Below are 24,670 nucleotides of genomic sequence, written 5' to 3'. Positions count from 1 at the left end.
AGGGCGCCTTACTTGGTGCATTGTGTCCATCATGCGTTGAGACCTTTAGCCAGCTTATTCGTCATTGCATTGCAGTCCCGCCCGCTCTCCATCTCTTGGGCACGGATACTTTCCCGGGTGCTATTTCCACCATGCATTGTGCAGTGTCGCTTTCTGCACTGACGATGACAATGGACTACTTGTTACCTAATATCCAGCACGGTAGCCAGTCCGTTGTGGTGGGGTCTTCATGTAGCCCCCTGACAACACAGCGATCGCTCTGCTGATGCCTGTGCTGTTAACTCTCCACGTATGCCAAGGAGTAGATAACTATCTCCCTGGGGCATTGGGACTCCCGGCAATGGCCATTCTGCCAGGTGGCGCTTGCTGTGGCTGGGTGGCGCCCGTGGAGAGAGGGCCCTTGGTTGGAGTGGGTTGCATCAGGGCGGATGACCCGCAATGAAGTGGAGTCTGTCATGTGTCGCTGGTCCTCAACCAGCAGTCTCAAAGCGAGGAAAGCATCAGTTCAATGCCAGGAAATATGATCTGAACTCATTCCCCTCCCTGGCGACATCGTGGGAGGAATGTCAGGCTAAAGAACAGCATGAGCCATATTTGCCCCGATTCTTAGTTTGTACATGTTCTGATGGGGAATCTTTCACCCCCATGAAGCCTCAGTTCTTTGTCGGACATTTAGAAGACAAATATGGAGAGGTGGACGGTTTGTCTGAGATGCGTTCTGGGTCTGTCCTAATTCAGACAGCATCATCTGCTCAGTCGAGGACACTCCTCACCTGCGACCACCTGGATGATGTTCCTGTCTCCCTAACGCCCCATAAGAGTCTCATCGTGGTCCAGGGTCTTATCTTTCACAAAGACCTCCTTCTGCAGTCCAATGACGAGTTGCGCGCCAACCTCGAGCGACGAGGTGTTCACTTCGTCCGGCGCATATACAGGGGCCCGAAAGACAATAGGGTTCCCACTGGTGCCTTCATCTTGGCTTTCGAGTGGGACACCTTACCCAAAAAGGTCAAGGTGATGGTGCACTGGTGCGATGTCCAACCATATGCTGTCCTACCCCTATGCTGTGTTTCAAGAGCTGAAAGTTTGGACATATGTCTTCCAACTGTAATTCCAGTATTATATGCAGCGATTGTGGACGTCCTTCTCATCCTGACGCTCCATGCGCTTCCCCTCCCATTTGTGTCATCTGTGGGGGACGTCACTCCCCTTGCTCCCCGGAGTGCCCAGTTTTCCAGAAGGAACAAAAAATAATGGAATAAAAGACCCTGGATTGAATGACCTACACAGAGGCTAAGAAAAAGTTTGAATGGTTAAACCCAGTCCGTATGGACTCTTCATATGCTGTTGTGACCGCATGTTTCCCATTCCTCAGTGACGCCACTTGTGGGTGGCCCTTTGGCTCACAAGACCACACCTGCCCCCTGAAGCTCACTGTTGCCCCGCACCTCCATCTTCGGGTGCAACGCCCTCCCAACCATTGGGGCCGCCGGACCCCACATCTGAGCCGAAGGAGTGACCCCCTTCTTCGGCCCCTCTCCCAAGTACGGGGTCCCTTGGGGCTCTACCCTCCAAGGCCCCACACCGTGTGAAAGCGGAAGTTAGCCAGTGGCTCAAGGAGCCACAAGCTGCAGGTCGACGGGCTTCCCACTCTTCGTCCTTACCTGATGCTGTTTCCAGAAAGCCCTCCCAGCAAGCTCTGAAAGAGCGGCGGGAGGACAAACCGAAGACAAAGAAGAAGAAACAACCCATTCTACCGATAGAAGTTCCAGTGGTCCCCACACCACCACCACCACCACCACCACCACCATCACCATCACCATCCACGAGTTCCACCTACGAGGACAAGGCGGAGCTTCTAGTGTCCCTGAAGACCTAGCTCTCGCCGATTCTTCAGATAAAATGTTCCTAGCAGTTAGCCCCCCACCAGTGGCAGCAGCTGAATCTAGGGAGTAACCTGCATTCCCCGTCCCTCCATGCCTTCAAAGAGCAATGAAAGCGTTATCGTCCAGTGAAAATGCGGAGGTTTTTTCCACCACTTGGCTGAACTACTACAGGTTTTGAGCTCAACACTTGCTCTCTGTATTGCCCTTCAAGAAACCTGGTTCCCAACAATGCAGATCCCTGCCCTTTGTGGCTATTAGGGGTTTTTATAAAAATCAGACTGACTGTAACAGGGCATCAGGTGGCGTATGTCTTTATGTCCTTACCTCTGTTTACTCTGAATCAGTGTCTCTTCATACAGCTTTAGAGGCTGTTGCTGTGAGGATACGGACAACCTCGGATATTACCGTCTGTAATGTCTACCTTCCTCTGGATGGTGAAGTACCTCTTAATGAATTGGCTGCTCTGATTTCCCAACTCCCCCCACCATTCCTACTGTTGGGGGACTTCAGCGCCCATAACCCCTTGTGGGGTGGCACCACAGTTACTGGAGGGTAGAGTTGTCGAGAATCTTCTCTCTCAGCTCGACCTCTGCCTTTTAAATACAGGAGACCCCACACACTTCAGTGTGGCTCATGGCAGTTATTCAGCCGTTGACCTCTCATTTTGCAGCCCAGGACTTTCACCATCCGTCCACTGGGGGGTTCATGATGACTTGTGTGGTAGTGACCACTTTCCGATCTTATGTCACTGCCCCAGCATCACACTTCGAGATGTCTGTCGCGATGGGCCCTTAATAGGGCTGTTTGGCTGTCTTTCACATCTGCTGTGACTGTTGACACTCCAGCACATGGCGCTATTAATGTAGTGGTCGAGCAGGTCACTGCATAGATCATATCAACTGCAGAATGCGCGGTTCCTCTTTCTTCCGGGTGCCCTCGGCGTAAAACTGTGCCTTGGTGGTTGCCAGACATCGCTAAGGCCATCAGAGATTGTAGACAGGCCCTCCAACAACAAAATAAGCAGCATCCATCGTTGGAGAATCTTTTTTTTTTTTTTTAACAGCTCCATGCCCGTGCCCGCTACCTAATACAAAGACAGAAGCACGAGTGCTGGAAGAGATACGTTTATTGGTTCTTGTACACCTGCCTCTCAGGTGTGGAGTCAGATTCGCCACTTTTATGGTTACCCGACACCGTTGGGGGTGCCTGGGATTTCAGTAAATGGGGCAGTGTGCACTGACTCCGGTGAAATCGCTGAGCATTTTGCTAGGTGTTCTGCATCTACAAATTGTCACCTGGCTTTTCGTTCATTGAAAGAGCGAACAGAACAACAGCACTTGTGCCACCCTGAGCCATACAATGCTACTTTTACTGAGTGAGAATTCCTCAGTGCCCTTACCTGTTGTCCTGACACAGCTCCATGTCCTGACCGAATTCACTGCCAATTTGTCAAACATCTGTCTGTGTCAGATTTTGTATATCTTGAATCGCATCTGGAGTGAGGGAGTGTTTCCATTCCAGTGGCAAAGACAGCATCATCGTCCAAGTGTTGAAACCTGGGAAGAAACCTGCAGCGTTGGACAGCTACCGCCCCATTAGCCTCACCAACGTTCTGTGCAAACTACTTGAACAAATAGTGAGCCGGAGGTGGCTTCTGGAGTCTCGGGGCCTTCTGGCTCCATCCCAGAGTGGTTTCCGCCGAGGCCGCTCAACGACAGATAATTAGGTGTGCCTTGAGTCTACCGTCCGAACGGCATTTTCCAGGTGCCAACATCTGGTAGCCGTCTTTTTTGATTTATGGAGGGCCTACGACATGACCTGGCAACACCACAGCCTTGCCACGCTGCATGAGTGGGGTCTCCGTGGCTCACTCCAGATTTTTATTCGGAACTTTCTCTCCCTACGTACCTTTCGTGTTCAAGTGGGAGGCTCCTTTAGCTCCTCCCATATCCGAGAGAATGGGGTCCTGCAGGGCTCTGTATTGAGCGTTCCACTGTTTTTAGTGGCTATAAATGGCTTAGCAGCAGCTGTAGGGCCGTCAGTGTCGCCCTCCTTATACGCTGACGATTTCTACCTTTATTTCAGTTCCTCAAGTATTGGTGTCGCTTAACGCTGACTACAGGGAGCCATTCAGAAAGCGTAGTAATGGGCTCTGGACCATGGGTTTCACTTCTCTGCCGACAAGACCTGCGTTTTACACTTCTGTCGGCGACGTACAATCCACCCTGACCCTGCCCTTTTTCGTGATGGCCATCTACTATGGGTAGCCGAAACGTATCACTTTTTAGGACTGGTTTTTGACACCTGACTAATATGGCTCCCCCACGTTCGTCAGCTTAAGGAAAAGTGCTGATGGCATCTTAACGCCCTCCGCTGCCTGAGCAACACCATTTGGGGGGGGGGGGGGGCAGATTGCTCTGCATTGCTGCGGCTCTACAAAGCCCTAGTTCAGTCACAACTCGACTATGGGAGTGAAGTGTATGGATCGTCAGTGCCCTCAGCATTGAAGCTGCTTGATCCTGTGCACCACTGCCGGGTTCGTCTAGCGACAGGCACTTTTCGAACGAGTCCTGTGGCCAGTCTCATAGTGGAGCCTAGCGTCCTTCCATTACACATCAGGTGCTGCCAACTGCTCGCCCACTAAGCAGCACATGTCCATAGCTCTCCTCAGCATCCAAATTACCGTCTTTTGTTCCCGAGCACTGTGGGTCATCTCTCGTAACTGTGGCCTCAGTCAGGGATAACGATCGCTGTACGTCTCTGTTCCCTGCTTTTGGAACTAGAGTCCTTTCCTTTCCAGCCTCTCGTGGGGGTCCATACACATATGCCTCCGTGGTGTATGCCTTGGCCGAAACTATGGCTGGACCTATCATGTTTTCATAAGGACTCTGTTCCTTCTGAGGCACCCCACAGTCGGTTCTTATTGATCCTTGATTAATCCCAGGGTTCCGAAGTCATCTGTACTGATGGCTCGCTGGTTGATGGTCGCGTATCCTTTGCCTATTCTCACTCGGCCCATATCGAACAGTGCTCCTTGCTGGATGGCTGCAGTGTCTTCACTGCCGAGCTGGTGGCCATCTGTCGTGCCCTTGAGCATATTCGTTCCTGCCCCTGTGTGTCCTACATGGTATGCAGTGATTCGCTGAGTGGTTTACAGGCCATTGATCAGTGCTACCCACGCCATCCTGTGGTAGCTTCTATCCAGGAGTCGGTTTATGCCCTCGAACGATCTGGTCGATCTTTGTATGGACCCCGGGGCATGTCAGAATCCTGGGAAATGAGCTCGTTGACAGACTGGCCAAAGGGGCCACTCGTAAGCCGCTTCTGGAGATTGGAATACCCAAACCTGACCTCCGATCGGTGTTATGCCCCAAAGTTCTCTTGATTTGCGATGCTGAAAGGTACAGCTTAGTTACGCCCAATAAACTCCCCGCCATCAAGCAGAGCACAAATGATTGGAAGTCTTCTCTGTGGGCTTCTTGCAGGGACTCTTTGGTCCTCTGCCAACTTCGCATCGGCCACACTTGGCTGACGCGTGGCTATCTTCTTTGGTGTGAGGCCCCACCATGTTGTTACTGCGGTTCACGTTTGACAGTGGTCCACCTTTTCGTGGACTGTCCACATCTCGCCACTCTAAGACGGAATTTTAATCTCCCTGACTCCCTTCCTTCTATTTTAGGAGACGATGCCTCCACAGCTAACTTGGTTGTACATTTTCTATGTGATGCTGGTTTTTATTCTTCGGTTTTATTTCCTGTCTTTTGTCTCCCTGTGCTTTCTATCCTAGTACTTTTAGGTCAGAGATTTTAATGTGTTGCAGAGTGGCTGGCTCATCCTTTTTTATCCTTGTGATCAGGCAGCCCAGGTCATCTGCTCTACTGTTTTAAGCTCTTCTGCCTGTTTCTTGTATGTCTGTGCTTTTCTTGTCTTCTGTTGTCCCAGGTGTGTTCAGCTTTGTGTTTTTTTCTTTTTGTCCCTCTCGAACTCCTGTGGTGTCTCTTGTATGTTTTCCATTTTATCCCATGGACTTAGTTCAATGGAGCAAGGGACTGATGACCACGTAGTTTGGTCCCTTTAAACTTCAAACCAACCAACTAACTACCTGATCCTCCTTCGGAAAATTGCTACATTACTCCCCTAAGCTGTCAGTCACCTGAGCCAACCCTGCACTAGGCTTCACAATGCTGGTGACCTGGTACTCACTCCCCAACACTTCCTGCAACTGCTGGCCCACACATCTACCGTGTGAACTACCAAGCAGCAGAACCTCCTCCTTTCTGTTAGACTTTGCAACTGACCTGGGCTTCCTAACTGCTGAGGACTGCTGCATGTTCCCTACATATACAGCTACCAAGAGATTCCTCTCCACTCAACCCTGACAGTTGGTCAGATCTATTGCATATATGCAAAGTAATAACTTTCTGAGTAATACTAATCGTAGCTGCCTTCTTGTCAACTGCCAGTTCCCATTCCACACCATCCCTTGACCCTCCTCAACCTATCTAGTTCCTACTTTGCGCGTTGTAGCTGCACCTGTAGGGCACAGATCTTATGTTCATGCTCCTCTATGAACTTATTTCTACTACAGATTCTGCACTCCCAGGAGGGGGTGTCACTAGAATGCCCACTGGCTACCCCACTGCACTCCCCTCCCCCCCAATGAAAATACTAACTATGACAGAGCCCACACTTCTCCTTGTGGTAAAATTTTACAGTTACTGGGGGGGGGGGGGGGGACGGACGGACTATGTGTCTACATTACCTAAGTTACACCAGTAGAACTATTTATAGAACTAACAATAGCGGTCTTGAAATTTTCTGTCTGCTTGGAAAGCAACTACTTGTATTAATTCTACTACACCACAGCTAGTACCAATACCAAAACTTCACAAAATTATTAGCTAAAACCAAACTTTCAAGTGGCCACTGTAACACTCAGTGAAAAAACACTGAATGAAAATTTTACTGAAATATTTCACTAAAAACAATAAGAAACGTCAGCTGAAAACTAAAGCACGAAGTTTACTAAACAACTTCAACGCACAGAAAACTATAAAAAACGCAGCGAGCGAACATTTTCGAAAGTTTATTAAATCATTATTTCGCCACAAACAGCACGAAACACTGCTGAAAACTATTACGTTTAATAACTGTGTAACAGTGCACAAATGATTTTGTCATACCCATCAGTGTTAAATCAATGAGTAGTAACACATTTATGCATAAGTGAAGATCGTTTAGATAATGGACAACAAATTTAGTTTACGAAGTTTAATTTCATTTCAGTAAAAGTTAACCTTTCCCTGGAATCTATAATAGGCTTATGTAAAGAACTTTTCTCTCGTAAGAAATTTAAATGCTTTTTTTCCCGTTGTCTTCACTGACAACTTCTCCAGCGAATTTATGTAGATATCATCATTCAGGTTAAAGTTTAACAATAACCTACTGACGAAAAGACAGTGAATAGTTTTCGTCATTGCAGCTGGTTATGAAAGAATTTATGAGCATTTCTTCTGGAACATTCTGGTCTGCAGTATGTTTAAATGGAAGAGTGTGCCAACTTCCCCAGACAAAAAACCTATTTTAGCTGTACATTTCCCAATAATGTGGGTACACGCTTTGGGTTGGTGAGTGTTTGGAAGGTATCTAGTATTGCTCCAACATTGCTTTAACTTGTCATCATGGCTTTACAAGGGACTGCTATTATATTTACTTTAGGAGTTATGGATTTTGCACATTGTAGATAAGATGTGCTGTCAGTAATGAGAGCTTGTCTAGCTTTCATAAACATGAAAAGCTCCTTTCTTCGTGGAGGTACAAAAGAAATGCCAGTTTAACACATTACAACAATCATCTTTCTCGAAAGTTATATTGGTTAATATGTACTAGTACTGTTTTAAATGTTGTCTGTTTCTATCAAAGAAAATTTCCATCACTTTAAGAGTAGGAAACTTATTTTTTGAGTTCCAAAGTATTTTATAATTAAAGAACGAACAAGAGAAAATTTCTCTGTTTGACAGCTCCTATTCCATAGAAGAATTTCTATTACTGCAGCTATTGTGTAAAAGGTGATAGGTATGGGATTACAAACTCACATCTGTATATCTTTTTTTCTTTGTGTAATATATATATATATATATATAATGGTTATAATAGAAGGAAACATTCCATGAAGGAAAAATATATCTAAAAACAAAGATGATGTGACTTACCAAATGAAAGTGCTGGCAGGTCGACAGACACACAAACGAACATAAACATACACACAAAATTCAAGCTTTCGCAACAAACTGTTGCCTCATCAGGAAAGAGGGAAGGAGAGGGAAAGACGAAAGGATGTGGGTTTTAAGGGAGAGGGTAAGGAGTCATTCCAGTCCCGGGAGCGGAAAGACTTACCTTAGGGGGAAAAAAGGACGGGTACACACTCGCACACACACACATATCCATCCACACATATACAGACACAAGCAGACATATTTAAAGATGTCTGCTTGTGTCTGTATATGTGTGGATGGATATGTGTGTGTGTGCGCGAGTGTGTACCCGTCCTTTTTTCCCCCTAAGGTAAGTCTTTCCGCTCCTGGGACTGGAATGACTCCTTACCCTCTCCCTTAAAACCCACATCCTTTCGTCTTTCCCTCTCCTTCCCTCTTTCCTGATGAGGCAACAGTTTGTTGCGAAAGCTTGAATTTTGTGTGTATGTTTGTGTTCGTTTGTGTGTCTGTCGACCTGCCAGCACTTTCATTTGGTAAGTCACATCATCTTTGTTTTTAGAGATATATATATATATATATATAACACCTTACAAATACAAAATGTAATTTTCACTCTGCAGTGAAGTGTGTGCTGATATGAAAATTCCTGGCAGATTAAAACTGTGTGCCGGACTAAGACTCGAACGTGGGAACTTTGCCTTTGCGGACAAGTGTTCTGCTGACTGAGCTATCCAAACACGACTCACAACCTCTCCTCACCACTTTATTTCTGCCAGCACCTTGTCTCCTACCTTCCAAACTTCATAGAAGTTCTCTTGCATAACTTGCAAGACTAATGCTTCTGGAAGAAAGAATATTGTGGAGACTTGACGTAGCCACAGCCTGGGGCATGTTTCCAGAATGAGATTTTCACTCTGTAGGAAAGTGTGCACTGATATGAAACATCCTGGCAGATTAAAACTGTGAGCCGGACTGAGACTTGCACCCAGCACCTTTGCCTTTGTGTAGTGTGGGAGGTAGGAGACAAATTACTGGCTGAAGTAAAGCTCTGGTGATGGGTTGTGAATCATGCTTGGAGAGCTCAGTTGGCAGAGCACTTGCCCACAAATGGCAAAGGTCCTTAGATTGAGCTAGATCGGTACACAGTTTTAATCAACCAGGAAATTTCACTTTACAAATGTTCAAAATTTAACTATATATAGATACATGTATCCCCTCCCTGCCCCCCTTCACGGGAGCGTATCGCAACAGACTAGTGTAACCCCAATGTTTGCATGGTAGAGTAATTATGTGTATGCGTACGTGGAGAAAGTGTTTGTGCAGCAATTGCCGACATAGTGTAACTGAGGCAGAATAAGGGGAAGCAGCCTGCATTTGCTGAGGCAGGTGGAAAATCGCCTTAAAAACCATCCCCAGACTGGCTGGCACACCAGACCTCGACACTAATCCACTGGGTGTATTTGTGTCGGGGACCGGCACGGCTTCCTGCCCAGAAAGCAGTGCGTTAGACCGCAAGGCTAACTGGGCAGGCAGTGGTGGTGGTGGTGGTGGTGGTGGTGGTGGTGGTGGTGGGGGTGGGGGTGGTTCCATTCACCCATGGATCACTTTTACAAATGTGCCGGACATGTTATTGTATTACAGTATAAGATCAAGCATGAAACCTAATATATACTGGCATTTACACACTTGCAGGTCTAGTATGTCAAACTTTGGACAGGTAGTCTACTGTGGCCTTATAGTAGGAACCATCATGACACTTGCCTGAAGAGATTTGTGAAAACCATGGAAAATGGAACTTGGCGTGCTTAGGTGGAGGTAGGAGCCTCCATCATTCGGAATAAAAGACCTGTCTGCTTAAAACAGTGCAACATTGTTTGGCTTACCCCAAGTGTAGAATATTGTTTCGAAAAAAAGTTATTAAATAATGTAAAACATTGGTGTTACACTGCTCATTTGCTTATCCATACTGATCACTGCACACGCTACAGGTGTATTGTTTTACAGTGTAACACTAAACACATTAGGTGACATCGGGCCATAATGACTATCATTTGCTTTCGTTTTGTGTTGTGCAGCTTCCTATTTCTTGCATGCAGAATTGAGTTAGCATCTCTTCGTAATGAAAAGGATGTTGAACTCAGAAAATGGATCGGGTGATAGTTCTTTGGAGTAAGGTTTCCAGAAAAGAAAATTAAAAAAAAAAAAAAAAAAAAAAAACTTAGTTAAGAAGTGTGTTGTGAAATTGTAAAGATGTTTTATGATAATTATTGTTATTTATCTATTACTTTTCTTTTACCAAACCCGCCCCGGCAGCTGAGTGGTTAGCGCAACAGAATGTCATGCGAAGGGGCCCGGGTTTGATTCCCGGCTGGGTTGGAGATTTTCTCCGCTCAGGGATTGGGTGTTGTGATGTCCAAATCATCATCATCTCATCCTCATTGACACGCAAGTCGCCGAAGTGGCGTCAAATCAAAAGGCTTGCATCAGGCGAAAGGTCTACCCACCTGGAGGCCCTAGCCACACGTTAAAAAAACCTTGATGATATATATTGTTTAAGGAATCCTTCACTGTATTGCTTAAGATATAGAATACTTTTTCATTGCCCTTTAAATAAGTTTGTTTTGTTATGTCTTTCATCTCCGTGGACAATTTATTGAACAGTTTTACTCCTTAGCTGCAAATGCTGTTGTTTTTATGTTCAGTTTAGACAGGAGGAGGAGGGAAAGAGGGAAGTTTAGTGTTTTTACGTCCCATCAGCAGCTAGGTCTTTAGAGATGGAGCATAACCTCAGATTAGGGAAGGATGGAGAATAAAATCGGTCATGCCCTTTTTCAAAGGGATCATCCTGGTATTTAAGTGATTTAGGGAAAACAGCGAAACCTAAACCTGGGATAGCTGGATTGGGGATTTGAACTGTCGTCTTCTCATTTATATTCAGTCTAAGTCTAGTTAAATGGTCATGCTCTGAGCTGTTTGTGCAGCAATTATTGGAGTTATTTTTATTATGCATAACTGATGGGCAGATATTCTCACATGATAAAATTAAAATTTCTGGTGGTGTAAAGGATGAAAAGTCTGTGGTGGACTAACAGTGAGGATGTAATGATGAAAAGAATTTCATAATGAGGCTGATAGTCAGAAAGCTTTGGCCAGTAGTAATTTTATTTTAGCTGTCACAGATGTAAGCTAGCTGATCCTACTGTATAAGGCAGCCATTGTTTGCTGCATTACTGAGTTATGTTCACCCTGTTTGATTTCTTTGTGGCAAGTGTATGTAATTGTTCCAGTTAGGATTCTTATTAAAGACCTGCTCATATAGTGTAATGTGCAGTGTGCTAGTTTTGCTGAGTAGGACCTGTATTGAATCTGCATGGCAGATTAACAACTGTTGCTGGTGCAGTGGACAGCCTGAGAAGTTTGCGTCGGGGATGTGTGGTGGTGGAGTGAGAGGAAGGAATATAATTTGCGTTTAAGAAAGAAAGTGGTTTCAAAGGCAGTGATTGGATTTGTGTCTGGTATTTGGAGGACATTATTTCGTGGTTATTGTGTATATTTTGATATAAAATGCAGAAGTGATCTGAATTTCAAGAAAAAATTGAGGGAGAAAAGGAAGGCCAGAAAAGCAGCTAGCAAGGAAGGTTCCAAATTTTCACATCTGAAAGACAGGAAGTCACTGGATGCAGGCAGCTCCTCCACTGCCCTCTGTCTCAGCGTGCCTCATCTCCCCAGTGCCCCCATACTCCAGTGGAATATTAATGGATACAGGACTTACATGGAGGAATTGAGACTCCTCATACAGGACACACCTTTTTGCCCTTGTATCCAAAAGACTCATTTTAAACAGACCAACACACCCGTACTTTGAAGCTATTGCCTCTACAGAAAAGACAACATTATTGGTGGTGAAAGGACGAAGGGGGGTAGCAGTGTTCGTCAAGAACACATCCCTTCCTTACCTGTACTAGAAGTGATCCCTGTTTGGATAGTGGCCGATGTTACTGTCGAGGTGTGCTCTGCATATCCACCACCTCATAAACCTGTTGACAGTGAGATTCTCACACATTTTCTTGATGAACTACCCCATCCCTTCCTCCTTTTAGGGGACTCTAATGCACACAGTTTTCTATAAGGATCTAACACCACTTGCCCTGGGGGTTGGTTACTTGAGGATCTGACATGAACTACAGGCATCATTTTGATGAACATGGTTCAAGCTAAGCATTTTAGCACTGCTATGGTTTCATGGACCTCTCGTTCTGCTTGCCTGCCCTTGCAGACACTGCTCAAGGGAAAGTGGACAAGGATCATCATGGTCACGTCCACTGTCCTATGTGGATCCATCTGCCAGACAGAGCAGAGTCTGAAAGGAAGCCTCCGAGATGGTTGTTCAGAAAGGCTAAATGCCTGATTTACAAGCTGTTACCTGTTTTTGAGTTGGGAAACATGACAGAACAGCTAATAAAATCCTCCTGCTTAGACCCATCTGTATAAGAGTAACAAAAATCCAGGTGACGACGTAAAATCTCATTAAATTTAATTTTGAAAATATAGTCTGGAGTACAATCCTTCCTGTAAGCAATCAATTTGAAAAATAATGTGGGAATCTTTAGTAGCAAAGGAGATCCCCTACTCCACCCCTGGCTTTGGATCTTAATGGCACTCAACTGCAGTAACTCAAGGCTCTCTCACACAGATTCCAAATGGCCTTCTTGCCCGTGGATGGTGATGGAACAGATTTTCCAGTGGCAGCTGTGAACCAGAGATGGATGCTAACGATTTAGGAATGGACAAAGCGCAGTACACTTGGTGTACTGTCAGGAGGAGACGTCGAAGATACAGTGGAGCCTTGCACGCAGGCTAGTAACTGGACTCATACGATATGCCCATGTTGATTGCCTAATACCCTCATGGTGAATTGCTTCCAGCATTTTCCTTGTCCTATACTACTCAGCAGCTTTTATCATCTTCCCTGGAGGTTTCATTTGCTTTCTCTGCAAGAAGTTCTCTTGTTTTCTCAATCATTATAATATTATGGTCAGCAAAAATAATTTTTCCCCCTCATAAGTTTATGTTTATCAGGAATTGGATGATACTAACATGCTACCCGGGAGAACTACTACTAAAAATGTGTGAAACTCTCATCCTTGTGAAGTGTATCTAATACCACTTTTGCTGTATTCTGCTATGGCTGATTCTGTTCTTCTAAGACTTCAGAAACCAAACTGTGATTCATTTAGAAGGTTGTATTTGTTGAAGTAATTCATTTATCTGTCTTTTGGAATTGTTTCTACAGTATTATTTCTGAGAACTCTGTTTTCTGCATTAGTTTTCTGTAACAGAGGCACAACTCTTTGTTACTTTTAAATACTCAGGAAAGTTACCTCATGTGATGGACTCATTTATTATGTACATTAAGGTAGCTTGTGTAATCTGTGTACATTGTTTCAGCACACTTCGTGGAAGTGTGCTGACATTTTATTTTTTAGATTTGGAACCTACTGACTTCATGACCTGTAGTTGGTAATAACATTATTCCACTTAATTCATTATCATTTATCGGTGCTTTATTTGCATTCATTAGAAACATTTTGCTTCACAAGAATAATGCTATTGCACATATGAAATATCCTTATTTCTGTACCTCGTTCACACTGTGTAATAATTAATATTTATTTCTTGTTAACATTGGCATGGCATGATACAGTGTGTGTGTGTGTGTGTGTGTGTGTGTGTGTGTGTGTGCGTGTGTGCTTGTGCTTGTGCTTGATCAAATACTGCTGTATATGGAAATCTCTCATGTACATTATGTGGTTGTTGGTTGAAAACTGAAAGGGCTATTTTTTCTCTTTCATGTAACAGACGATTTGTTTCAAATGCATCACTGTTTGAGGAGTTGGTGCAGGCAGCCTCAGCTCTGGAGGGCACACGCTATGCCCTGGGAGGCAATGCGCCTGTCATGGCCTCTAGATTCTACTATGAAGGTTGTGAAGTTGTCCTGGCAGCACGCATGTCTCTATCTCTCATGCGTAGTCTGCCTGAAGATGTAAAAGGTAAGATTACATGTAGCCAGTTTGGATTTGCGCTCTCTCTCTCTCTCTCTCTCACTCACTCACACACACACACACACACACACACACAGTCTCTGTTCTAGCTTGGCATTATGGTTTCATTTTCTCTTGTGTATTGTTTGTACCCTGATAAACCGATTTCATAAAAGTTTTCAAGAGTTCATCCACCAACTTACCTTTAAGAGCACATAGATGTCGTGTTGTGAACAAACGTTAGAATTAAGGAAGCACAGTAGCTGCTGATTTCGAGCAGCCAGTGTTATGTTAATAAGATGAGTTCTGTCAATCACAGTAATCCTAAACATTATTTTGTAATGTGACAACAGCCCTAAGTTCCTAACAGTTAAGAGTGTAAAAAGTGTAAATAGGCAAGAAAAATAACACTCTAGCTCAGGCATATAGTCATGAACATACAGGGAATTAATTAACATAATTCTTGGACATGCTGAAGATTAGATGGGTAGATCACATAACTAATGAGGAGGTATTGAATAGGATTGGAGAGAAGAGAATTTTGTGGCACAACTTGAGTAGAAGCAGGGATAGGTTGATAGGGCATATTCTGAGGCATCAAGGGATCACCAACTTCGTATTGGAGGGCAGCGTGGAGGGTAAAAATCGTAGAGGGAGACCAAGAGATGAGTACACTAAACAGACTCAGAAGGATGTAGGTTGCAGTAGGTACTGGGAAATGAAGAAGCTAGCACAGGATAGAGTAGCATGGAGAGCTGCAGCAAACAAGTCTCTGGACTGAAAACAACAACAACAACAATTCTTGGACAGTCCATAGCAATCTTCAGCCAGCTTTATCTTAAGCTTGTTCATAAAATACAACTATCCCTTCCCATCCTAACAATGGGAAGTCTGTGATGCAATCCAGTCAAGGAAGACCAAAAAAGGTTGCATAGAGGAGAAACACTGAGTAGCCACAAATTTTTCTACAGTGGTAGGATGGAGTGTCGTGAACAACATATTAAAAATTCCTACCGTTGGGACATAAACATGGGGCTGATTTAGAGGTTACTTTTTTAGATCTTTCTGGAATAGTATGAAAATCGTGGTTTTTATAGAAAATGTTTCCCAGTACAAAATTAAGCTACATTAAATGTCCTACAAATAAGGTCTTATTTCTCTTGAACTAATACAGTAGTTTCTGTGTTGCAGGAGATGGAAATATCAGAGAGTATTATATTGTTTTACTGGTATAAAATTAATGTTTATTGGTAAATGGAGTGGGTTAAGAACAACTATTAAATGTGTGTTCCATGCCTAAGTGCATTAAAGCCATATTAAGGTATACACTTTGTTTTGGGGGTGTGGCAGTTTGGAGGGTGGTGGTGGATGATGAATAAAAGTGTGAGAGAAAGTGGGTCACCAGGATGTGGTCGTGCCATACTCTCCATTATAGATATGCAAACTAAGGAGGGAGCACATGATTCCATACTCTCTCTACCCCACTATATCACAAGAAGCAACTACTGGGTGTATTCATGTTGGATCTACAATCGGAACATATTGTCATGTGGACACAATAGGTCGGCGGTCCACCTGGCTGCCATCTTCAGCTGAGTAGGCCGCCGCACTACCTCGCTGTAACTGAAATCAAACCTGCCGCTGCAGCTTATTTGTATGTCGACCGTGGGTCCACTGTGCATGCGCCAACATAACTGCCCTCTAGTGACAGGCACAACAGTACACAGGTGGTGAAAACTCATGGAAACAATAGACATCAAACACTGTTGACAGTTTTTGATGACCGAAGCAAGGACCATTGTTTCTTAATGTCAAACAGAACAGGGTTCCCACTCTAAGGATACCCTTTATCTCCGTTTATAATATTGTCAGATAGCTGGATTTCAATGGCTTCTTTCACTACACAGTCCCAAATCAGCAATGCTGGGGCAACCACTCGTATCTCATTTTACAACATTTTATGTCCTTCAGTAAGACAATGTTCCGCCACTGCAGTTTTTTCTGGCTGAAATAAATGCGTGTGGCGATGATGCTCCATGCAACGATCCTGAACGGTATGAACTGTTTGTCCAATATAGGCTTTCCCACAATAGCAGGGAATAGCGTCCTCAAACCCAAATCACCCTTTACTGAGCCCGGCAGAGTTCTGGTCTTAGCTGGCGGGTGGAATACACTTTTAACCTCAAATTCTTTAAAATTCTTCCTATTTTTGAAAATATGCTCCCTGCTAAAGTTAGGAATGCCACCAATTTGCTTGTATCTTTTTTGTGTTGCCGCGAAGGTCTAACCTGTAGAGCATGATGGATCTGATTGTCAATATAACTATTCTGCTTGAACACAGCTTTTAGATGATCCAGTTCTTGTGTCAAACTATCTGCATCAGAGATGGCATAAGCTCTTTTTACCAATGTACGTAGGACCCTGTTGCATTGGTATGATGGATGACAACTTGTTGCATCACGATATCGGTTTGTGTGCATGGGCTTACGATAAACACTTTGTCTTCATGTCCCATCATCCCTCCTGTAGACAAAGACATATAAAAATGGGAGTTTTCAATCCTTTTCAATATCCATCGTGAACTTAATATTGGGATGCAGACAGTTAAAATGATCTAGGAAGTAATCCAGAGTATCCCTCCCATGTGGGCATACCGTAAATATATCATCGATGAATCTCCAGAAACAAGTTGGTTTTAAGAACGCCATCTTCAGTGCCATGTCCTCAAAATCTTCCATAAACAAACTGGCGACTATGGGGGTAATGGACTCCTTGTAGCAACTCCGTCAATTTGTTCAAAGTACTTGTCATTAACTTGGGTACTGAGAATGGACGCCAAATACTTGGCTAAGTTGTAAGTAGGACCAAATTGCTAAAAATGTGCTGAAGAGGAACTCCTTACTTGTTTACCTTAGGCAAAGCATATTGATGCTGTTTAACTATGATAGTGGCACAGGATGCTGCACATGAAATGGCCCTAAAGAACAAGAGATGTGTCCATTGCTGAACGACTCACTATCTTCAGATGCCTTTTTTTTTCTCACATCAACAAAAAAATTTCTAGTTTGCTGGTCATATTGTGAGAAGAAATGGAGAAAATATAGAGAAAATAACTGTACAAGGGAAGATAGGGGGAAGAGCAGCAAGTAGGTGGATAGTTCAAATAAAGGTGATCTCCAATAGGTCTCTTCAGCAGGCTTTAAGAGGACCTAGTAACCATCTGGTATGGAGATGTTTGGTTCATGGGGTCACAACTCTCAGCAGTGAGCATGACAACTTGTGATGATGAGATGAGTAATTATTTGCAGTTTTTAAGTGATCTACTGCATAAAATAGTTAAACAGCTGAAGCTGTCTACCACATTGAAGAGCCTGTCTCAAGTGCAATGGACTCCTTGTAGCCACTCTGTCAATTTGTTCGAAGTACTAGTCATTAACTTGGGGACTGAGAATGGACGCCAAATAGTTGGCTAAGTTGTAAGTAGGACCAAATTGCTAACATGATGTCAGTATTTATTTGGAAGTGATGATTTCATTGTTCCCATTAGCTGGAATACTTTCCACAGCACAAGGGATATCAAATGCTTTACACCATCCTGAGGTCTCCCAACATCTGAAGAGGCCAAGAGGCTTGAATTGTCTCCTTCTCTGCAACAAAAGTGGGTCACCTAGATGTTATGGAACATCTGATATTTCAACATAAGTCAAGCAATGTATTACAGCAGATTACTGTTCTAGACTTGGTCAGTCCCATTCCAGCAGATAAATTCACACCTACCGTGAAAGATATTCTGTGGATGACTGGTGAGTGGCTCACCTCAGTGCAGCCCACCCTGCAAGTGACAGTTCTGAATGGAAGAGGTTTATGCAGTCTACAAGTAACATGATTAATTTTGCGAGAAGTGCAGTGACTTCCTGTTCATTCATTAATTCACTATGCAGTACAACACAGTTATATGGTTTTACAATATGCTGTCAACGATAGACAGTATTGAGGTACAATCCCTTTCCCACCACTACTTCAAAGGTCACCGACAACATTACACTTACAAGTTATACACTTTGTAGCCCTTGTTTATATCAACATATTTTATATAAAAGTTCACTTAACACCTGCAAATAAGTACTAATTTAATGAAATGAAGATACCTCGGTTGTATAAATATGAGAGCAGTGAGGTTGCTTTGTCTAGTCACGTAAGAGAACTGGACTGGAAATGCTGAGGAGGTAGTCTGTCTGCAAAATGAAAAGCGAGCAACACTCATGGTGGGGGAAGTTGCCAATCCTGGAAGAATGCTGTACCTGCTGTACGAGATGACAAGATTGAATTTTACTTCTAGTAGTGTAAAACTGTGTGCAGAGATTTACATAGGTTCTGTCCATCTGTGTGTCTTACTGTAGTATTATTAGTACCTCATATCTGTATTCCATGTAGTGTTAGCACTATGTCCATAGGCTGGGTCGCCAGTAGCAAGGTGTGCTATGGAGGGTCAGTATAACTTTGTGAAACACCCTGTGCTTGCTTCTTGTGACACAGTGGGGTAGACAGTGGGGAGTCATGTGCTCGCTGTTCAGTTTGCAGACCTATGATGGAGGGAAGTGCACAAAAATTAATTTTATACCATTAAATCATTATTTTTAATAATCTGTGATTTTTCCATTGCTTGCAATGCAAAAACTGTTACTACTAGAGAAAAAAATTAAAAGAACTTTTTTTATGGGAAAATAAAGTAGATTAATTTTGTACCAGGAACTAGTTTTTGCTAGAAGCTGTGATTTTTGAGTTAATCAAGAAAAACAAAAAAAAAAAAAAAATGCCTCTTCCCTTCCACCTCCATCCCCATGACACTCACTCTTACCACTGTACAAAAATTTGTGACTACATAATTTTTCCCCAGATTTTCTTTTGTTGACTTGACTAAATAACGGCAGTAAAACAGGGTAGATTGATTCCCATTACATAGAGGGGCTTTGAACTGCAGCCGGGTATATTTAAAGTAACTTTAAAAGAAGATTAGTCAAAATCCGATAGCTTAGTCTACTTTTAAATCTCCTTTAAATATGCCTGTGTGCTGCTCTGCTTTGCAACCGAACCTAACATGGATTTCGTGCTTTTCTGAAGATGATTATTTCAAATTCATAATAACTGTATGAACATAAGTAAATGCAAAAGTACTAATACATATTGATAACAAGCATCAATATGAAGCAGATGCAAAAAAGTGGAGAAAGGACTGTGCACAAAATGCAGGCAGTTAGTTTTTTACATCAGGAGGTGTCATCCATTTAAGAGCATGTCTGATCTGACATTATCACACATTCCCAAAATCAGACTATAATGTGCACAGGAGCAACACATTAACATAAGCCACTTGTTCTTCTCTTCTGCAGCTGCCTACCTAAAATCAGTGTTGTTGCTTCCATTTGGTTTGTTAGCTTACTTGTTCAAGTAGGAGGTGGAGGTAATGCTTGCTTGTCCAAGGATTTTGATAAGCCACGTCTTGTGGGCTGTGCCAAATGGTGAGCGCCTCAGGGATCTCTGCCTTCATTGGTTGCATACAGGTCTGGTGAATTCGGAGCCCTGTACTGGCAATGGGCTGGCACTGTCAGTTCATTGTGCCTGTAGTGTCTAATGTGTACTTTAGCAAACCCCCCCCCCCCCCCCCACCCCACCCCAACCCCTGTTGACTGGTAGCGGAACGTCTCTCGTCTCGGGTAGTGGGGATCTCAACTTAACCATGTGGATCGCAAGTATGATACAAATGTATGTTTTTTTTTTTTTTTTTTTAAAAAAAAAAAAGCCTATACTGCCAAGTGTGCCACATGCCAATGGGATGATTGACTGATGAACAGAAGATTTGTTAACTGGCACTCTCTGAGGAACCTCCTATACACAATTGTGTAATGCTTGCTGAGGAAAGTGCCGTTGTGTAATGCTTGCTGAAGCAAGTGGGCCCCTATCTTCGTGGACCTACTTTTACCTTTGCTGCCTGTGGGATACGCAACAACCTTAAGGTCAATCAGTTTGGCTGAATGTCTTTGGCCATCTCGTGTTTGGTGTAAGGTAGTAAAATTTCTCATTTTATACATCAACAAACAAATACATTTATTGTAAGTTCACTCCATTTGTTGATGATTTGATCCATTTGCTGATAATTTGATAATTGCATTGCGCACAGTATATCATGGCAGTCAGCTGCAACCATTAACAAATGAGAATTTGGACTGTCTGAGGACAGGAGAGGAGCAGTGCAGGGGAATAAGCCTAGCCTCCCTCTTGAAGGGCTGCCATCCTACGTCCGCATTCTGTGCTTCCGCAAAAGCAAATCTGACATAGCGGTCATAGGGATTGCTGATTCCTTTTCTTATGGTGAGAGTCTCATTAGAATCCCTTTATGTGTGAGGATTAGTCTCTTCACTCATTTCAGAATTAGAAAAAAACAAGCAATCCACAAAGCAAATTGGAGTATACAAAGCATTTGGTAGTGGATATAGCTCAATTATTTTCTGCTGTTGACAGTGGTAGTTCAGGTTCGATCTCTACCAGTATCTCGCGCAACAATAGTTCAGAACACTCCCCACCTGAAACTGCCACAATGTAGTGGCCACATAATACCTCAGTCGTTGTTGTTGTGGACGGCTGTGATACAATACGCCATTCTCCAGGGCTGCATCAGCGCATCAGGGATTCCATGCGACAGAGGGTGGATGCATGTATCCTCGCTAACGGAGGACATTTTGAACATTTCCTGTAACAAAGTGTTTGAAGTCATGCTGGAACGTTCTGTTGCTGTATGTTTCCATTCCATGATTAATGTGATTTGAAGAGAAGTAATAAAATGAGCTCTAACATGGAAAGTAAGCATTTCCGGAAACATGTCCACCTAACATATTTCCTTTCTTTGTGTGTGAGGAATATTTCCTGAAAGTTTGGCCGTACGTTTTTGTAACACCCTGTATATAAAAATAAAGATGATGATACTTACCAAACGAAAGTGTTGGTATGTTGATAGACACACTAACAAACACAAACACACACACACACACACACACACACACACACACAAAATTCAAGCTTTCACAACTTACGGTTGCTTCATCAGGAAAGAGGGAAGGAGAGGGAAAGACGAAAGGATGTGGGTTTTAAGGGAGAGGGTAAGGAGTCATTCCAATCCCGGGACCGGAAAGACTTACCTTAGGGGGGAAAAAGGACACACACACACACACACACACACACACACACACACACACACACACCAGTGTGTGTGTGTGTGTGTGTGTGTGTGTGTGTGTGTGTGTGTGCGCGCCCGCGCGCGAGTGTATACCGGTCCTTTTTTCCCCCTAAGGTAAGTCTTTCCGCTCCCGGGATTGGAATGATTCCTTACCCTCTCCCTTAAAACCCAAATACTTTTGTCTTTCCCTCTTTCCTGACGAGGCAACCGTTGGTTGCGAAAGCTAGAATTTTGTGTGTATGTTTGTTTGTTTGTGTGTCTATCGACCTGCCAGCGCTTTTGTTTGGTAAGTCTCATCATCTTTCTTTTTTGATATATAATCATTTCAAATTAAAGCTGAAGTGATGCCAGATCAACTTCAGCTTCAAAACAGCATGACATTTTGCATTTCTTCTATATTCCATGGCTACTTAAAATAGACAAAAAAGTTAAATATTGTCAAAACCTTTAGTTGATTTTTATGTAGACTGACACACGATTACCTCACACCACCTGTCTTATTTCAAGGGCGACAATCCTTCTGGAAAATCTGGAAGTCTTAAGGAATTACATTTTGCATGGAAAAATTGGGGAAGTCTCAGGGCATTTCAAGAATTTCATAAAATCTAGTAATTCTGTATTTTTAACTTTGCCTTGAAGTTGAATTTATTGAGAGCTTTATAAATCACAAATTTTAAAGTACTTAATATCTGAAGGTATGTTAATTATATGAATATTATTCCATAGAAATTACTTATGTTCAAAAACTGCAGTTACACTACTGCCTATGGCTAGTATAGCTCAGCTGATACGAAGGAAAAGTCATTATTATCGTGTGCTGCCCCCACATCCCCACCTTTAATTTAGCAGGAGCTTCTTGACGCCACCTTCCATCCCACGGTAGCCATCCTGTATTTCTTTTCTTTATGATGATACTCATCATCAACCAGATCCCATAATCACTCATGCTCATGATACTGTCAGATAAATTGTAGTGCTAACAAGTTTGTCGAAACGTAATAAAAATTCTGGATGGCAAGCTGAGAGAAATAAACACCTTTATTATAAATGTGATTCACTTTGTTGCTGTTGTTGTTGTTCCCACCCAGTGTATATTGAGGTAGGAGTGACTGTGCCATGGTTGATACACTGGTTCCCATCGGGTGCAGTTGGCAATTGGATGGTCGACCATCCAGACCACCATGTGCTGTTGATGTACCCAGGACACACTCGTTAGTTGACCTAGTAGTGGTGACTCCAGCTCATGAAAACTGACAATGGCTGGTAGGGTGTGTGCCAACCGCCACACCTCTCTCTCTCTCTCTCTCTCTCTCTCTCTCTCTCTCTCTCTCTCTCAGTATATTGAAGCAAGTTTTCTCCACCATAAAGTGCAACCCTATGTTATAAATCTCATCCTTAGTTATAAATGTCAGTGTTATGGACAGACTGAAACACAAAATAAGTGTTAATGTGTATAATGCTTCTTTAATTAACAGCATTTTGTGATTATCTAATTGTTGCAGTTTATGGAGGGGAAATATCGAGAGATGATGTCCATTTGATTCTGGAGTACAAAGCAGGAGAGGTGTGGGGAAAGTACTCTTCACCTAGAGCGAACAGGTAAATGTAATGCTGGTGACCAGTTACGTGTATGATAATCAGTGGGTTTCAGCAGAAATTAATGGAATTTGTTATTCATGTTTTATAAACTAAACGTACATACATTAATATGATATTTACATTTCCAAGTGTCATAGCTGTCCAATCCCACAATATTTTGTTCGGACGTGAGTAATAGGGAGCATGGTACTGTAAAATCTCCAACACTCCTGAGTGTTTATCACAGTGTAACATAAACTGTGAATTTGTTTAATGTAATCATTTTCTGCAGGAAAGATTCAGTGGAGGTGTTTCTGCTTTGGTATAGTCATTTTCTTGCAGATTGTTTCCCAGTTGTATGCTTCTTGTACGTTCATATCTGCACACTATTTTGAAGTTCCCAAGTAACATTAAATTAGAATTCACATTGCTGGCTGACAACTTAATTTCTGTAACTATACAGTGACTGCAGATCATGTCATTACTATATCCTTTAACCTTAAATAAAAATGGTAAAATTTTCGGCATAGAATAACCTCTCAACAATTTTAAACTCCATCTAATTGCGGAAAACGCGCGGTGTGTGTGTGTGTGTGTGTGTGTGTGTGTGTGTGTGTGTGTGTGTGTTTTCCAGACACAGTGTTTTCTTGGATCTTGTCTGATGGTAGATGATATACAAGCAATAGCTAAATAGAGACAACTAACGAAAAAATCTGGTTAGAAATATAAAATGCATTAAACTCAACCTAAGTCAGAATTCTGGAGGGTGGGAGGGGGTGGGGTCTCCATTTAGGAAATATGTTGGGAACATGAACTAGCACAGAGGACAAAGAGGATTATGTGACCACAGAAAATGTTAAGGGTAGAGTACAATTCGGAGAACTTGTGTGGGATAAGGCAGTATGCACTGCTGTGTTGTGGATGTATGGTGGTGGCATGATAGGACAGGTAGCTAGCTGTTTTGAGCCATGTCCATGTTAACAAGTGAAGCGCTGTATATAGAGGTGATGTGGCAGCTACACAACATGTCACTTTGTGGCCCACACCATGTCCATCTGTATCCACGAGTGGCACTCATAAGTGACACGTGATGGAGACAGTCAAGTGGCACACTGTTATTTTAATTCATTTAAAGTGTGGAAATTCAAGATAATTTAGCGTTTAATGTAAAGTCTTGTCAGTGCCATGCCATACCACTCCTGTGTGTGCTGCACCAAAGGGAGGGAAGAGGCAGATTACCGGCAGCAGGTTGTCAATCAGCTATTGCCAGTCAGTACCCCAGCTCTCCATTGCACAGCTGGCCGTGCACGAGATAATCAAGCTTGTTCACCCCTACAATTTGGCTTTGACTATTATCATCATCAAAATGCATTTGTTACAAATAGAATGAAGAAGGGATATTCAAATATGTCATCCTTCAGTATTCAGATCAGCTTAAACCCTAGAATGTAACAATATTATGAAAAGGATAGTGGCTACTCGTCGTATAGCAGAGGTGCTGAGTCGCAGATACATACAACAAAAAGCTTCAGCAGCCAGAGACTGTGATCTCGTGTGTGTGTGTGTGTGTGTGTGTGTGTGTGTGTGTGTTTTCTATCTCTGATGAAGGCCTTGTTGAGTGATAGCTCATAGTCTTATTGTTGTGCCTATGTGCAACTCAGCATCTCTGCTGTATGGTGGGTAGCAATTATCCTTTTCTTGATATTTTTGCATTCCATT

At 43.1% G+C, this 24,670-nt stretch overlaps 1 protein-coding gene across 1 annotated transcript in view; it reads left to right on the top strand.

Moving 5' to 3' along the window:
• The window catches only part of LOC126106466 (ADP-dependent glucokinase), an 85,342-nt gene that overhangs the window by 8,432 nt on the left and 52,240 nt on the right, over positions 1 to 24,670 (top strand). The window contains exons 2-3 of the mRNA XM_049912750.1: positions 13,961 to 14,151; positions 22,876 to 22,972. Of these exons, the coding sequence (XP_049768707.1) occupies positions 13,961 to 14,151; positions 22,876 to 22,972 (288 nt within the window). The remainder of the gene's footprint in view (positions 1 to 13,960; positions 14,152 to 22,875; positions 22,973 to 24,670) is intronic.

The sequence above is a fragment of the Schistocerca cancellata genome, chromosome 10 (assembly GCF_023864275.1).
Source record: "Schistocerca cancellata isolate TAMUIC-IGC-003103 chromosome 10, iqSchCanc2.1, whole genome shotgun sequence".
NCBI classification, from domain to species: domain Eukaryota; kingdom Metazoa; phylum Arthropoda; class Insecta; order Orthoptera; family Acrididae; genus Schistocerca; species Schistocerca cancellata.
Note: the sequence above shows the minus strand (reverse complement) of the source record. Positions and strands in the feature narration are given on the sequence as shown.